Source organism: Anopheles gambiae, chromosome 2 (assembly GCF_943734735.2).
Source record: "Anopheles gambiae chromosome 2, idAnoGambNW_F1_1, whole genome shotgun sequence".
Classification (NCBI taxonomy): domain Eukaryota; kingdom Metazoa; phylum Arthropoda; class Insecta; order Diptera; family Culicidae; genus Anopheles; species Anopheles gambiae.
The window spans coordinates 25,918,506-25,934,814 of NC_064601.1; the positions used below are offsets into that span (position 1 = coordinate 25,918,506).

At 47.7% G+C, this 16,309-nt stretch overlaps 1 protein-coding gene across 2 annotated transcripts in view; it reads left to right on the forward strand.

Annotated features, from left to right (window-relative positions):
• Positions 1 to 16,309, forward strand: part of LOC1273247 (potassium voltage-gated channel protein eag) — a 46,180-nt gene that overhangs the window by 4,890 nt on the left and 24,981 nt on the right. For both annotated transcript variants that reach the window (XM_061641987.1, XM_061641988.1), the window contains exon 2: positions 13,659 to 14,853. In XM_061641987.1, the coding sequence (XP_061497971.1) occupies positions 14,775 to 14,853 (79 nt within the window). In that variant the 5' untranslated portion in view covers positions 13,659 to 14,774. The remainder of the gene's footprint in view (positions 1 to 13,658; positions 14,854 to 16,309) is intronic.

Below are 16,309 nucleotides of genomic sequence, written 5' to 3' on the forward strand. Positions count from 1 at the left end.
TAGTTGGTGGAAAATCTCCGTCTCGGTGGAGCAAACGAGCGAAGCGGAATGAAGACAAACAGAGCAACTTTGTTGAAGGGCATTACTATAATTTGTCCTATCGGGCGGTGGACATCATAATACAAATATAATTACGCACAATCAATCATGAGCGCCTGTGTCTGTATGTGTGTGTGTGTGAGCGCGTGATCGTGTGCGGCCCTTAGGAAAGGGGAGGGAAGATTTATTTTCCCGCCCAACGTTCGCTGTTCGAACGTCCGGAGAGCCACAGGGAAAGTATCTTCCGCGCGGCACAGCGGCTGCAACACTGCCCGAAAGGACGCAGATCCGGTTACGCTTGGAATGTTTGCCCGGTCCTCTTCAAAAGTACTGGCAACAGTAGCAGCAGCAACAACAGCAACAACAAAACGGTGTGAGTGCAAAACAAATGGTGAAAGGAGAGGAGGCACACGTCGCAAAACGGCAAAAACTTCTTGCAAAAACGTAGCGCAGCGCAGCGATGGGCGCAAGCGATACCCGGAGGGACCGGGAGAGCACTCGAACTAATTTACAAGATACGAAAAAGTTAAGTAATCTTATTTATTGCCATCCCTTTTGCCAAACCGCACGGTACACAATAGCAAAACCCACCTTTTCCGTGCGAGCGCACGGGGGGCGCCTCCAACGTCCAATGTCGAGGACGGCGCGGGTGCAATTCGCTCACCCACTCGGTAGCATTACGGAACGACGGCAGAAAGGGGGAGGAAAGGAGAGTGGAGGAGGTCGTTGTCAGCCTTGAACCTGCCAGCCCCGTCGCTGCAAGACGCAAAAGGCTGACGTAAACGAGCGATCAGTCTGTCGCCTGGTGCCACCGACGCGCAACAGAACCCATCCGTTCCCATTCCTTGGGGCCATTCGGGGTTTCACTCAAGCGAAAAGGCAAGCAGAAGAAAGCAACAGCAAAGAAAACAGAAGCACCAGAAAAGCGGTACGATAATGAGACACGAGCCGAGCACGAGTGGACTGAGTGGGCAGAGATAGCGAGCAAAAGGATTAAAGCGGACGCTTTCGTTTATCCACTCCTGCTCGGAGCTTGCCTTTTTTCTGTGTGGTTCAGTCCCGGAAGTATCTTCCCTCCGGGTGCACCCGGGTGGGAGCATGAGCCATGTGCCAAGGCACGAGTGAAGCAGACAAAACTAGTTACCGGATGAAAGTCAAGCGCAACGGTTTCGTCGGATTCCGGAGGAGCTCGCTGGAGCTAGCTAGCAGCAGCAAATAAATCAAGCAAGTGTCACAAAAAGGCAGCCCGTTAAGAGATCGAGCCAAAAGGCCCCGAGATGGTGGGAAGCGAACACGAACTATACAATGCACTCTACCCACCAGAGGCAAACAGGTCGTGCCGCTGCCGTTTGATTGCCTTTGCACGGCACAAAGGTGAAATAAAGCAATTGCATCGAACATTCGCCCAAACACCGTTGAGGCTCCCGTGGGGATGGGTTGGTTTGGTTACGGTTTGGGACATAAATTTAAAACAATGTCCTTCAGGTGTAAAAGATGCGAAATTAAGATAGTGTGTGTGTGTGGATTAATGGCTTAAAATGGAAGCGTGGGAAGCGCTAATGTATTGGGGGTGTGATTAACGTGTGGAAAAACTAATTATCTTCGCGCAGTTGCTGGGAGCAGTAGTTTGCTGCGCGAATCTCAATGATTTGTTATCGTCTGTAAGTTAAGCTTTTAAAAACGAACTTGTTTCGATAAGACTGGTTCAAATTTATTGCTTTTGCTAGTAAACGACACTTCTTTATCGAATAGGATAGACTTGTCTCACGATTTGTATAAATTTAGGCGTTTTGTTCTAAAACTTGCATACATTAAGGCGCAATTGCCCCAAGAAACCAGCGATGTATTCCCGTAGGTACACCATGTGGCTTTCGCTTCATTAGACTAATTCATACACATTTCATTGCGTGCTGCCGTATGTACACCCCGTATCCTACCCGCTACTTCATCATAATTCATCTCGGCTCCTTGTATTTGCCTACCGAAACACGGTTTATGATAACCGCGCCGGTCCATCACCAGCCGTGCGGTAGATTGTTGCACACGCTCATACATTACTGTTCGCCGCCCGAGCACCTACCTGGAGTGGTAACAGCCATTATGTGGTAGCTATTAATGTCCATTTTCATAAAACAGGCCACCGACAACAGTGGTGGCATCTCTGCCCGCTCTTCGCCCCATCCTACCGCCCTTACCCCACCACTCCCGTGCGATGGCCAGCGATGCACTTTTCAACCAGAAGCTTATGGCCTCGGTTGGCACGGTGCCAGCCAAAAGTCAGCCAACCGAAAAGCGGGCGCATATGTGTGGCCGACGCGTTGACCGGCCAAGGAAACCCGGTGACAGTGTGTTGAAAAGGTGTTTGAAGGAAGGGTGGAAGGCTTGGGACGAAGTGGGTAGGTTATCTGGTTCGGCCATTAATTGTAGCAACGTCACGAAGTTCGGTGATGGTTTGGTGGTGATGGTGCGCTCTGCTGCTACTTTGCTAGCATCGCTTTTAGCATCGCTTCATTATACGGACGGGCATGATAAATGCACACGGTTCGGATACAAATGAACATGCTTCCGATCGTGTCAGATAGGGAATTTCTTGTCGAAGGGAAGAAAAATGTATACCCAAACTATTCAGTGCTCTGAAGCGTTTGCATTTTTTAAGTTTGAAAATACAAAACTATTAAAGCGTGCAGAGCCTTTCCGAGCTGTCGAATCGATAAATCCGCCTAAAAGTATGCAACCGACATGGCAAAATTACCTAACAATGCTCTCAGTTGAGGCGAACGAAGCGTGGTTCCACGCGCAACTAAAATAATTACTTACTGTGGATTGTATTCCGCTTTCAACACAACACCGTTCGCTTTGCCTTCGTTAAAGATGTCCAACTTTACTTAGCTGCGTACGATAAATCAACTGGAAAGTTTTCTTTTAATTGCTTCTAGAGCGCAACTTTTTTCCCATCCAGCCGCGGCTCAACTGATACAGCCAGAGACGACAACTCAACGCTAATGGATGTCTTTGGCCGATTTCGTGTGACAGTTTGCACAACTTGCTCGACAAAACCTTCCTCCCAAAAACCCATCCTTTTCCGATTAAAGCTGATCGATTGAAAGTTGCTTCCATGCGGCTGCCTTTTTGCCTCTCTTGTTAGCACCAAAAGTTCTGCAAAAGTCGCTTCAGCCTGTGGCCTAATAAATTTTAAGCCCCAATTTTGTTGCCTTTCGTTGCCTACCCCTGATGAGCATGATTAAATGATTCCTCATCTACCACCGATGGGGTGGGGTACGTGCGCCTTTCAAGTATGGGCCTATGGTGTGGGTCGGGGGAACGTTTCCCCACGCTAGACTCGAAGCAGTCGAAGTGAGTACTCGAGCGTGGCTAATTCATTAATAAGGAGGGCCGTTCCGTTCTCGAGATGATCGTGCGTCAAGGACATAAATAGGTGTGTGTGTGTGTGTGTAGGGGGAGATTGCGTGCAAAATTCCAATCCTACAAAACCATGGCATGGTTTTCCCACCCGTTGCTACCGATGCCGGTGCTGCTGGGAGACTCCGACCGAAATCGAAACCCGGGGCGTGGTAATCGATAAGCATCATCAACAGCAGCAACGTTGCTGTTGATGGTAAGAAGCTTTCAGAACGCGCTCATACCTTGACCTTTTGCAGAGCGAACACAAACACACACACTCATACGTAGTGGCCTGGTAATGGGGGGTGTGCTGCAAGTCACGAACTCAAACCTACGGGTAGAGCGTACGAATGAAGGGACGACACGTTCAAACTGAAGCAGAGAAGCAGGGTAAACTTTCAACCACCGGGCGAGTCCCCGGGCACGAGGAACCAAAGCCATTTTCGGCTAGTGTAGACTTCACACGTTCCACTTATGGGTTTCGAAACGAGACTCCCAATGACGTCAGTCACGTTGTTTCTCAAGCAAAAACCTCGCTTCAACTCTGCTCATTTGGCGTTGTAGCAAGCGTTTCTTGCCTCTGGGCTGGTGCAACGCCAAAGGAATCTTGTACCATCTTGTCTTGAGCCGACCGCGATCCAGAAAAACAAAGCTCTCAAAAAACCAACGGCACACCAGCGAGAAACAATATCAAGCACACGTACAAAGTGAGAAACGGAGTGAGAAGGAAAGAGGGAGAGGAGCGTGTACCGTAGACAAATAAAATGTCGAAAAATGGCGAAAGTTTTGACCGTGCCGTGCGCGTTTGTTTTGTCATGAATTTGTTTCCCCCCCTCCGTGCCACCCCTTTCCCCCACGCTACCATTTAATGGATCTTCGAGCAAATGAGTTGTTGTTTTTTGCATGCAACACGCTCGTGCTGAGCGCGACGCGCCTTATCAAACCAGTACAGTTTGTCCAAACGTGTTTTGGGGGTGCTTTTGCTTAATCATTTGTACACTCGGTAGGAAACTTTGGTGGCATTTGTGAGCTCCAGCACGAGTTTGATGGTCCCAAGGGACAAAAGGACTTGAGAAGCGAGACAAAATAGCATGTTCATGAGCTGCAAAAGCTTCAAAAAGGTGCCTGCACTATCTTTCCAATTGCATAACTTCAGGCGTATTGTATTGCAATATAGCATACCTTCAGGAGGGAAAGATCATTCGCTGTTTGTGTGGTGCACCTGAACTACCCACATGAAGGAGCATTGTTAAGCGCTTGTTTACACCTTTTAATAAGGTCTGGTACATGGGTTTACCAAACTTAAAAGCAGAAACCCCACGTTCGTGCTACATTTAGATACAGAAACGAGTTCGTGTCGAATGTGTACACCTTTATGTTGCCCCTCCCCCCCCCCCTCCCCCTAAACCCATTAGCCACCAGTGCCCGCGCTCGCCCGCAAACCGAAGTCTTGGGGAAAAACCCCCATTTTTGGGGGCACAATTTTTATGGTCATTACTTTGCCCGCGTTTCGTGTGAGTTACGAAATGTAATTGAAATTTATTTTCCCTTCTCACTCTAACTTCTCCAACAACAAATGTTTTGCCGGCACCGCTCTCTCAGTGTGCTGCTTTTGATTAATCCCGAAACTGAAACGACGGCGCCTGTCGGTGACTTTTATAATGTTTCTTTTGTTTGGCTTACAGCAGAGGCGGTGCGTGTTTCGCAGGCATTTTTTTCCAGTACGCCAAATGTAAAAATGACAGCTAACCCGATGATGATGGGGGTTTCCTGGTGGCTTCCTGTTCTGTAGCGAGCATGTGTTTTTGGCAAGCTACTTGTCGTCTCTTTGTTTTTGTCTAGCTTTTTTTGAAAGCTTTTTGGCTTGTTCCATTTTACACGACCGAAAAACCACCAACACCTCGCTGGGGTGAGGTGAGTGAACGATAAGAGTTTTGGGGAGGAAGAATTAGTAAGCGAAATCAAACGGAAGACGGAAATAGAACCTGCTTCTACCCAATGTTGGCGTTTTTGGGATGCTTTAGAACTCCGAACCCTTGTAGACGGATGGAAAATGACAATGTCACCACAATCCACAATAAAATGACTTCTAGTGGACAGTGTGTGTTGGTGTGTGCTTGTCCAAATGCGAGTGGAAGTAGTTAAGAACACACAGACACACTCCTAGAGCCGGTGGGCAACAAAACAATACAAAAACCCATGAAACCAAACAAAGTTTGGTATCTTTCCGGGGCTGACCCGGTTCAGTGTGCCTTGCCCCTCCTTTTCCACCCTGGAGACTGGAGCAGGCGATAAATGTCGCCAGTGTTTGGTCTGACCAATCCCACAACTCACACAACTCACTCGTAAGGAGCGGGAAAAGAGGGGGGGGGGGGGGATACAATACAGAACGAACCAGCAGTTAGCCGATGGCAAGTCTCTCAAAGACAAGAAGACGCTTGTGCACACACTTAAGGGCAAGAAGCACGCACAGCACAAGAAAGCCAAAAACAAAAGAAGGAAAAACTCCTCCCACCCACTCACAGACACACACACACACACACACTCGGACACAAATTTATATGCGAAATGCCATCATTTGGATGGTGCTCGGAGATTGGCGTTGCGTTCTGTTTCGGTTTCTTCCCCGGCTACAGCGGGGGAAACCACCACCATTGTGAACGTTGTGCCTGTGCCTTAGTCGTCGTCTTACCTTCCCAGCAAAGGGCAGGGTGCGTGCGCATTGCAATAAAGAGCTAGTGCCATTACAAAAACGGTTATTAGCAACAGAGAAAACTCTGTTATTAGCCAACGAACTGTGGCGAGGGTAAGCGGTAGTGGTGCTGGTGGTGGTCTGTCACACCGAACGGAAGACATCTTCATGCAAACCAAACACGCAGCAGCGTAGGTAGAGGAAGGAACTTGACAGCGAGAGCATTTTTCACACTCATCCAGCACAGTGTGCAGGGGAACCAACATCTTTGTTCGTGTTGGAAGGAGTTGGAATCGATCGTCGTCGTCTGTGTCTGTGTGGAGGCTGTGGAGGACACAAACGCACTACCTAACAAACCGATTACGGTCGTCCAGCGCTGTTTGTGGAGCAATAATCTTGTGCACATTAGCCAAATTGTACTACGGGTACGACGGATACATTTAAAATTTCCATCAACCATCCCCCACAAAGGTGTGTATGTGTGTGTGTGTGCTGGAGCCCTTTGTCTGTGGAGTCGCTTTTGCAAAATACAGATAAATTTGCACAGGAAATTGACTTTAGCAAACGGCTTCCTGCGGTGTGAATGCTGCCCGTGCGTGAAACACCAAGCGTCTCCATCGCGGGCCCGTACACCACGTGTGTGTTGGCTGCTATTTTCTTATGAGCATATGAGTCCGGAGTTACGCGTTCGCGTACCATCTGGCACAAATGTGTCTGCAAAAGGCAAGTGTGGAGCAGCGCTCTAGCTTAGCGGAGCTTACTCTACACGTGTGTGTTTTTCGTGCGGTGTTAACATTAATTTCCTGATGCCAGGAGGCGATAAATCCTTGCCGATGGTGGCGGCGGCGGTAGTGGTGATGGTGATGGGACTGCTCTATCTTATATCCCTAAACCACAGCACCCCCCCCCCCCCTCTAGCTCCCTGAGCGATTCCATTTTAGAGCCCCCAAAAACTGTTACTTTGAAAGAAACTTGCTGCTGCTGCTGCTGCTGCTGGAAGAACAGACAATGGAGGGAATGGAGATTAAAAAACGCAAAGGGAATGCAAATTATTTATTCATTTATTATTTCGCGCTTCGAACGCAAAGCCAACCACCCACCCCCTGCTCCCCGCACAGTGAATAATGTGATACAGCAAATGGATTGTTTTGGGCGTCGTAAAAAGCGCGGATCGGCGCCCGTGGATTGAGTGAAATTAATTACCGCCGGCACAAAGTGAGAGCCGAACGCCGAGATCATCTAAAAGTGGTGTGTGTTTTTTTTTAAATATTTTTGCGAGACAAGCCCACCACAAAACGGCTCACGGGGATCGTTTTTATTACAAGATTACTCTCTCGCTCAGTCCGTCTCCCAGGGTGGCCCCCGGGGGTATCGTTTGAAAATTGGATTATGGATGATGTTTGGAGGCGACCGCGCCAGCAGCCGCGTTAAGATGGCAGCGGGCCAAAGGAAAGGCTTCCCTCTACTGCAAAACTGCTTCGCTTTATCCGCTTTTCGGTTCGTTGTTGCCTGTAAAACTGTATAATGAATACTAAATGAGCTTCTTCGCACTTCAGCATCACCCGGCTGCAGGGTGAAGAGGGAGTAGATACATTACGCCCGGTCATTGATCATGTGAACTGATGAAGCGACTGAAACGATACCCTTTTTCGTGCTAAAAATATATATACATCGCACCCACCCCTGGTTGGGAAGGTTCCTGTCCCGAGTTAGCCTGCTTAAAATTGTAAAACGGTGATAATTTGGGCCAGCGGAAACCACAGGGAAAACGCAATAAACCAAATCGATGGTTGCTGCGATCAAATTACCCCTTGATTTGAATGCGATTTTGCGACAACCTTCCTACCGCGTGTCCAGCGTAGGAAGCGGGCGCCCAGTCGCCGGTAAAGGACGGTGACGGTTTGACCGTAAAAGAATGTTGTCTTCTTCCGCTCCCGGTCTCTTGTGTTGGGGGGCCGTGCTGCCCATAACACTTCGCCTTAATGTCCACTGCTCGATTATGCACGCGGAACGAAAGCAAAAGGTCAATGTATGTGCGTGTGTTTTGCCTTTCCAAGGTTGGGTCGTTTTCGGTTGGAGTTGTAAGAGTTTTTGTTTTTGTTTTACTACCCATCCTCACCCATTTCGAAGTACAATCAAGATAATCTGAATATCGATTTTTGACCCCACCCTCGTACGTACAATGAACCGGATCCCTTCTCATGTGGGTGTTTGTGTGTGTGCATGACTTTTGTCGCACGGAATCTCGGTTTTCCAGCTCATCTTACTTTTTTGGTTGCTTTTGTGTGCAACCGTTTCCGTTGCTTTTTCCTTTTTTTGTTTTACCTAGTTATCTGTGTGTGTGTGTGTCACTGTGGCGCGCCATAGTAGCGTCACACATCTGCTGTCACATCTGCCCGGCACCACCTCCGAAGACGCTGGAGGAACAAATTGATGGAGAATGAAATCATCCCATGATGGTGGGAGAGCCATGACCACGAGCCATGACTGAGAACGCTGATGAAATAGTCATGCGGTGGCCGGATTGGTGGCCCAGCGACACCCTCAGCTCAGCAGCTCAGCTCCGTTTTAGCAGCAGACGGATGCTAGGCGGCTGGCTGAATACGAACGACAGACTCCCCCGGTCTGCCGAAGGATACCGACACCGGCGCCATTGCATACGCCGCTACGTACGTGGAAGATTTTGCAGCATTTATCATGCCGGTAAATAGCACGGGCACAGGGAAGCATTCTCGATCCGGCGTATCCCGGTGTCGGTGTGGAGGAGATGGCGAAGAAAAGCAGGGCCCGCTCGCTCGGTATCATTATGTGCGCTCTGGCTTCGCATGACGCCGAACGGGGAGGGGGGAAAGGGGCCGGCTGGCGACATAAACCGTGCCGGCAACGGTGGCGTCATGCAATTACCATGCAGACGCATACGTGTGTTTGTGTGTGTGTGCTTTTCCTTAAGCTGGCAATTAATTTTGCAATTATTCTCGCTCTCTCTCTCTCGAGCTGCCGGGCAAGCTTGGAAGCTGATGCTTCACGAATCGCACCGTAAATGGTCGATCAAATTTACGGCTTCCGGGCTATGGAGAGGAATCGGTTCGATGTGTGCCTGATTGCCAGCCGATTGTAGTGATCGAGAGCTTTCACTCCGTTTGCATTGGCCGCTAGCAGTGTGATTCGCACCGCCATTTAAGAGGGGATTAACATGTTTATCAAAACCCACACATCTGTTATTAACTCTCACCGAGCTTACAATTTGCGATTCAGAAGCCACAGTTGGATGAATGCAGGACGGCAGCCGATTAGGCTTTTGTCGGTTTGTCGACTGCTTTAAAATGATCGTTTTTGGTGCAATTTCATAGCAATATCTGTTGAGAGGAGATTTACTTCATTTCGGGGGTTTCAGTCACAGTCATACAGACTGTATTACATTTCTAAAATTAAAAAAAATCGTTTAAAACATTTTGTTAGTCTTTCTTGACTCAATATAGCCTAGATATTCTTCTTCTTTGGCACAACAACCGTACTCTCAGTTGCAGACTCAGAAACGTTGATAACCTTTTTCATTGTTTGCCAGCACAGTACATGTTCCAACTGGGTAAAATAAGTCCAATTTACTTTCAATTAAACACTGAGAGTTAAATGAAACATCCAATCGGAATACAATATGCTCATCGTCCTTTGCTTATAACCCGGCGACGAATAAAAAAGATCCTTGGATAGTATCAGCCATGTAATATTCTAATTGGATTCTAATGCTTATAATATTCTAAAAGGAAATGAGTGCATAATGCTGAACTAAACTCTCATTCGCTCATCGCTTAACCTAAACAATGATCAATTTAACTATCAAAATTTTCCCATGGCTTTCTGTCAATTTACTCTAAACGCATTGACCTGTTCTCTTTCCTTGGTTACCATAGCAGGATAGGATAGTCAGTCCTACGTATGGGGGCACGGTTTATTCGGGGCTTGAACCCATGACGGGCATGTTGTTAAGTCGTACGAGTTGACGACTGTACCACCAGACCAGACCCAGACCACCAACCTAGATATTTGATAGACAGAAATAATCTAGGCAGAAATACTGAGAGTAGTTTTGCGTCTGATTTTGCATAGAGTGTGGGTATGATTTTAGACGGCAACTGTCAAACTCCATATTAAACAGCTGGCTAGTATCCTAAAAGCTCCCCTTCAATGTTGGATTTTGTCAATTCTAATCTATCTCAAACCAATTTTGTTGATATCTACTACAAAATATCAGTAAAGAATTAACTCATATATGAGCTATCCTTTTCAGTATTAGTTTACATTAGGTCAGATTGATGTACGCTTTATGACAACCTGGCGTGTGGCTTCAAAGTTACACCCGGCAAATGTCAAACTTCGTGTAGAACCACTGGCTGGAATCGTAAAACTCCCCATATAGTAGAACTGTTAATTCCTAATATTACTTCCATTCCAACGGTTTGAAGTAAATCCCTGCTTTTCATACTGCACTACTACGTACGTGAGATTGATTTCATAAGCTGTATCCTCCTTGGGATGATTCCATCTCATTAGAGTCAATCTTATCTGCACCCTTTACAACCACTAACGCGATAGTTTCCATAGCAATCAATGGTTTCTTTCAACACGGCCGCGCCCTACAATCCCATGCTTTAAAGCCAGCTTTGTGCTGCTTCCTGTCATTCAGCGCAGATATGCATAACTCAATAGACTGCTTCCATCTTCCGCTTCCGCCACACCACTTCCAGGTGTTTGGACGCGCGCGCGCACGTGTATGTGTGTGTGTATATATTTAGCTCCATCACTCATCGAGCGAGCATAGAGCACGAAGCTTTGAATAGCCCGCAAACAGTGGCAGTCTGCTTCTAAAGGTGCTGTGTTTTAAAAATAACGTAACCCTCTATTTATAACCCATCCTCTGGCACGGGATAAAGGACCGCACACAGTAATCCAAGGTAGGACCGCCCGAGGTACGTTTATGCTCCAGTCAACGTCGCTCATTTTAACTGCCCCTAAGCGAGCGGTCCCTTATACATGCCGGCGGGATCCCGGTGCTCGGGATGATGAATAGAGGCGTGGATTTTATGCTCATGCTTGCACGCCCGTCCACCTCCATTGCAGCACACTTCCATTGCTGGATTGAATTATTCACAGCGGACCAAATCCTTATTCCACGTTCTCGTTCACGCTGTGTATGTTTGTGGCGTTGAAACGCTCGAATCAGTTCCCAGCGCTTACTTCATTGCGAGGCTTACCGAGCTTTAATGATACTTGGGAGGTTTGGAAGCCATTAAGGGAGGGTGAACTATCCTTAAACTTCCGCTTCGGGAGTGAGGAAGCGTGAGAGCGTAAGGGAAGGGTGGCCACCCTGGTTGTGCAATCTATTCGGTATAGCAGTAAAACTTCAATTAAAGTGTGTATGTAGCTGCAGCGTTGCCCGGTGGTTGCTTGCCTAGTTTCACTCTCATTCGCTGTACGGTGCTCCTGCAGGAACATCGGCAAGGTATTTAGGTGCTCCAAACACCTATACACACACACACGCGCGCGCAGGTACACATACATACACACAATAGTTTAGGTGAACCACACGCTACGAGCAACGGTTTTAAGTAGCAAGAAGGCTAAATTTGCATAAATAAGCCTCAAGGCAAAATTTATGGCGCACGGGCAGGATTTATGGGTGGTGGCGTGCGGCGACCGTCGAGAGGGCGAGGAGAAAGAAGAAGGAAAAAATGTTATAAACACTCTCGCTACCCTGTGCCATCCCGCTGTTACCCTACCTTTTAATGGTGGGTAACACCCCCGGCGGGCGGGGTGGTATGGGGAACCGACCCGCGGTATTACCCAGGCGTGAGAGTATTTGATTTTCAAATGACCGTGAGTTTGCAACGCCAAGTAAGGTCGCCACTGTTACGGCGCTCGTCACGGGGCCAGGTCACGCGGAAGCCAGCCAATCATTGTCCTTCTACTGTATGTGTGTTCTCCCCTCTCCCCTCCCTTTCTCTCTCTCACACACACACACACACACACACACATTTGTACATGCGGTGACCTCAATCAATCACATATGCGCCACATATTAACGGTTTGCATGCGTCGTAGACCCGCGCAGTTGGCCACCGTAGGCGGCTAGGTTAGTGTGTCGCGCTACATCGCACACTGTCAGGGGTGATAATTCCCGGAAGGTCCACCCGGAATGACCTTTCCAGTCAGCAAGGAGAAAGGACGGGGGGTACATGAGCCACAACGGGGTACAAACTTTTGCGGCAACTGTTCCTTACACGAGGCGTACATGATGTTAGCAACAGCACAACACACATGAATGTCAACGGAGGTTGTAGGTTGAGTTTCAAAGGGTTTTTTTTGTTTGCCGTTTATTGTTACTTTATGAACCTCCGTCACCCTACCGTTTTTGCCACGGGGTGACACGGTGAATGGAATATTCAAATGAAGGACCACCTAATTAGGTATCCGTTCCAGAAAAGCGAAGGAATGGGGCTGCCTTGCACGGTACGAGCAAAAAGGATGATGTTCCCTATTTCTGTGTTCATCATCAGATTGAACCGAAGCTAGTGGGTGGGTGCCCCCTTGGTGTGTGGGAAGTAATGTTTATTCAAATGTTAGAATTAGTGTCTTTTGCATGCCGGTGACACGTCCATAAAGCGGCGAGAGCTTTTGTGTGTGAATTTGCTGTGTGGGGGCATGTACGGGTACGGGTTTGGTGTGGTTGCAAGGATTCAGAAGTAGGATCGGAAGTGTAGTGGGAAGAGAGCGATTTGATAGTTTGCTCGTGTTGCAAAATGTAATGATTGGTGGTTGTTCGATAATGATAGTGCGATAAGAGTATCAGCAAGTTGCAATTAGGTTCAAACAAATTTATTAACCTCTGAGAAAACATGTACACTAAAACATGAAGACACTATAAATGAAGCGCAAATGTCGAATGTATTATAATTATAAGGGCCATTTAATCATTTTTGTATCGAAAACAATGCTTACAGATACCTAGAAAATATGTAAATAGTCATAAAAGTCAGAAATGAGCACACATCATTTTAACACATTAATTCAAGAGATCCGTTTTGGTATAATTTTCCCAATCCTTGTAATCCTTTGCATTCGAAAACCAACGCAGTGCGATACGCTGTGGCAGCTAAAGCAAATCCATTAATGAAGCGATAATTCGTGTTCATCTGAATAGATCCGTGCGTAAGCGGTCGGCGCTGCACACCGCCGGCCGTCAGTAGTGTTCTCATCCGGACCCAAAGGCCCTTGCTGTTATTGTTGTTATACCTTTCGTGTAGCAAGACTATGTAGTTTTTCCTCGCAAAACTGAAGTGGACCACTTTATTTTACTTGTGTGACTTGTGAAGATGTGAACGGTACAATTAAAATAATAGGGCAGTGCCGACTCTCCCTCTCCACACTCTTTCCGCCCAATTCCCTTCTCTGATCGATAGTCATTTCGCATTCACAAAGAATAATGTTATTAATTCTTTCACCTTTGTATATTCCCCGTGCTTTTCAGGATAGAGTTTTCAAACGCAAAGTGAACTGTGTGTGGGTGTGTATAAAATGTGTGTGAATAAAAAACAACATGAATTATAATCCCAGCCCAACCAATGCCCGATAGTGTGCTGCTGTGCTGCAGGGAAAGTGCGCTACTGTTGTTGTGCTGTGTGTGCGGCTGCGGTCGATAGTGTGTTGTGTGTGCATCATCATCATATCCTGCCTTTCCTGGATATTGTGCAAACACACACACGCACACATACACTGTGTGCCTGTTTCGCCAGTGCCGCGGGATATATCGATTAGCAGATGTAAATTCGAAGTGCACCGCGCGCGCGCTCTCTCCTCTCCACATCGATCTATATATATGTGTAATAAAGTCAAGCATGTAAGAAAAGTGCCACAGTGAAGTGCGTGTGTGGCTGGAGTGGTGTTGTAACGCGTGGTGTGTTGGTGGTGTAGTGATTGCAGAGTAATTGCCACTATACGCGGCAAATGTACGAACATGTACGCGTGGGTGGTGAACGTCCTGTCCGGCAGCAGCAGCAGCAGTAGAAGCAGTAGCAGCAGCCCTGCACATCCACCCGTCGTCGGTGTTGCTACCGAACCGACCAGATCGCGGCACGTCCACGGTGGTGTCGTGTGAAAGCTGCCCAAGTGAGCAACTCGAGCGCGCGTGTGTGTGTGTGGCTGTGTTTGTGAAAAATTAAAATACAAGCAGAATTAACGTGCTGGAAGAGTGGAAGGAAGAGAAAGCAAATCATAAAAGAAAAACACAAAGTCCTTCAGCAAGCTACAAACGGCAGCGCGAAAGGGCTTTTGAGCGCGAGGCACAAGTATCAGTTCCAAGTTCCTTTTTTCCGCTGATAGTGATAGTGTGTAGATATTGTGTGGGCTTTTGTGTGAGTGTGTGTGCAGGGTGAGCAGCAAGGTGCAGGTTCCAGTATGCTCATCCACGGCCGGCCGTGCTGTGGCCAGTGTTGATAAGAATCGATCGTAGTCGCGTAACGCGCGTGCAAGGCGAGTTGCTGCAGGCAACATAGACACGCTGGCAACACTGCTGCCCCACTACCCGCTAACCGGCATCGAACCTTCGTCCCTCGAACCCATCCTCCCACCCCGCCAGTGATCCACGATGCCCGGCGGACGGAGGGGGCTCGTCGCTCCCCAGAACACGTTTCTGGAAAACATTATCCGGCGCTCGAACTCGCAGCGTAAGTATTGGACCCTTACCCTCCCCCACTCTAACCGTTTTGATTGTCCTCTTTCCCACGGATATGTGTGATCCTCGCTACATCCCTCCACCCTTCTGTGGTAATGATTTTCACTGAACCTTTCCCCCCCCCCATTTTCATCCAGCCCACCTTAACCGAAGAGGGACCGCAGTCGATGAAAGCAGCGGTGGTTCAGTAGCAGTGGCAACGGTTGGTCAATATGTTCGTCCTAAATAAATGGCCACACTCACTCGCTCCATAGTGTGTGTGTCGAAGGCCACCCACAAAGGACGGTGAGAGGGGGCATGGGAAAGGCGATGAAATTCAACACGTCCCCCCCCCCCCCCCACTTTCGGCCACGATGACGATGGGACGGTGCGGCGAAAGCAATGTTTTTATGGCGCACTCTTGTGTTTCGCCTTTCGTCAGCGTTTTTTCTTTTGCGTCATGCCCGGGAAAATCCAATTCCTTTACTCCCACTCCGTGTGTGTGTGTGTGTGTGAGGGCTGCATCCTTCGCTGCCCTTCCCAAATAGTAAAAGCGCATCGTTCGATTTTGCCACCCCTGCCCATCTCAGCGCTGGAGGAAGCTGCTCTGTTTTGATTTTACCGTGTTTGTTTCCAGTGTGTTCGGTTTGTGTGTTTGTTTAGGTGACGGATTGCCGTTAAGAAGCTCGTACCGGGGGGTTTTTCCTGCTGAGCTGGTGCAAATGTTGTTTCGTTAAACACACACACACACACACATCCACTCAAGCTCTCAGATTGTTGAGAAAGAAAGTTACCACTCCCGGTAAAGCTTTTGTCTTCCAAGATGTGGTGTTAAAATCGCAGTGTCGCAGCTCTCGCAACATTGAGATGCCGGTTACACTAATGGGTTTCGTTTTATTGCCCTGTTCTTCGGCGTGTCAGCACAAAAGCGGTAATTAAAATAATCTAAAAACGCACATAAAATGGTATTTTCATTGCTTAGGCGCGTGGTGGGCGGCAGCGATAACATAGTTTACAAATTTGTCAACCTTTGAGCAAATGGCTTGTCGATTGTAAAGAAGAGCTCTGTCCGTGGCAAAAGTGACAAACCCGTCCCAATCAGGCGAGAGGTATAATGCAAACACATAGAATTGAATGCATTAGGGATGGCGTTTTCGTTCGAAAACACCAAAAATAGCTGCTAATTGCAAAACAAACCATTGTTGTTCAGTCGTTGCCGCTAAATTTTGACTCTAAGGCATCAATGTTTGTCTCTAACGCCTCAATCTTTGACTCTGACGCACCTATTTTTGTATATAAGTCGACAATTTATAACTCTTGTTGGAGTCATGCTAAGTTTGCAAGGCATTTGGCCAGATTTATGACAACTGTAATTTGACATTAGAAAAACACAATAAAAGCCTGTAATTGAAATAGTTTTTTTGTGTGAAATAATTAATGAAATTTCATAAATTTTCTAGGCATGGTGT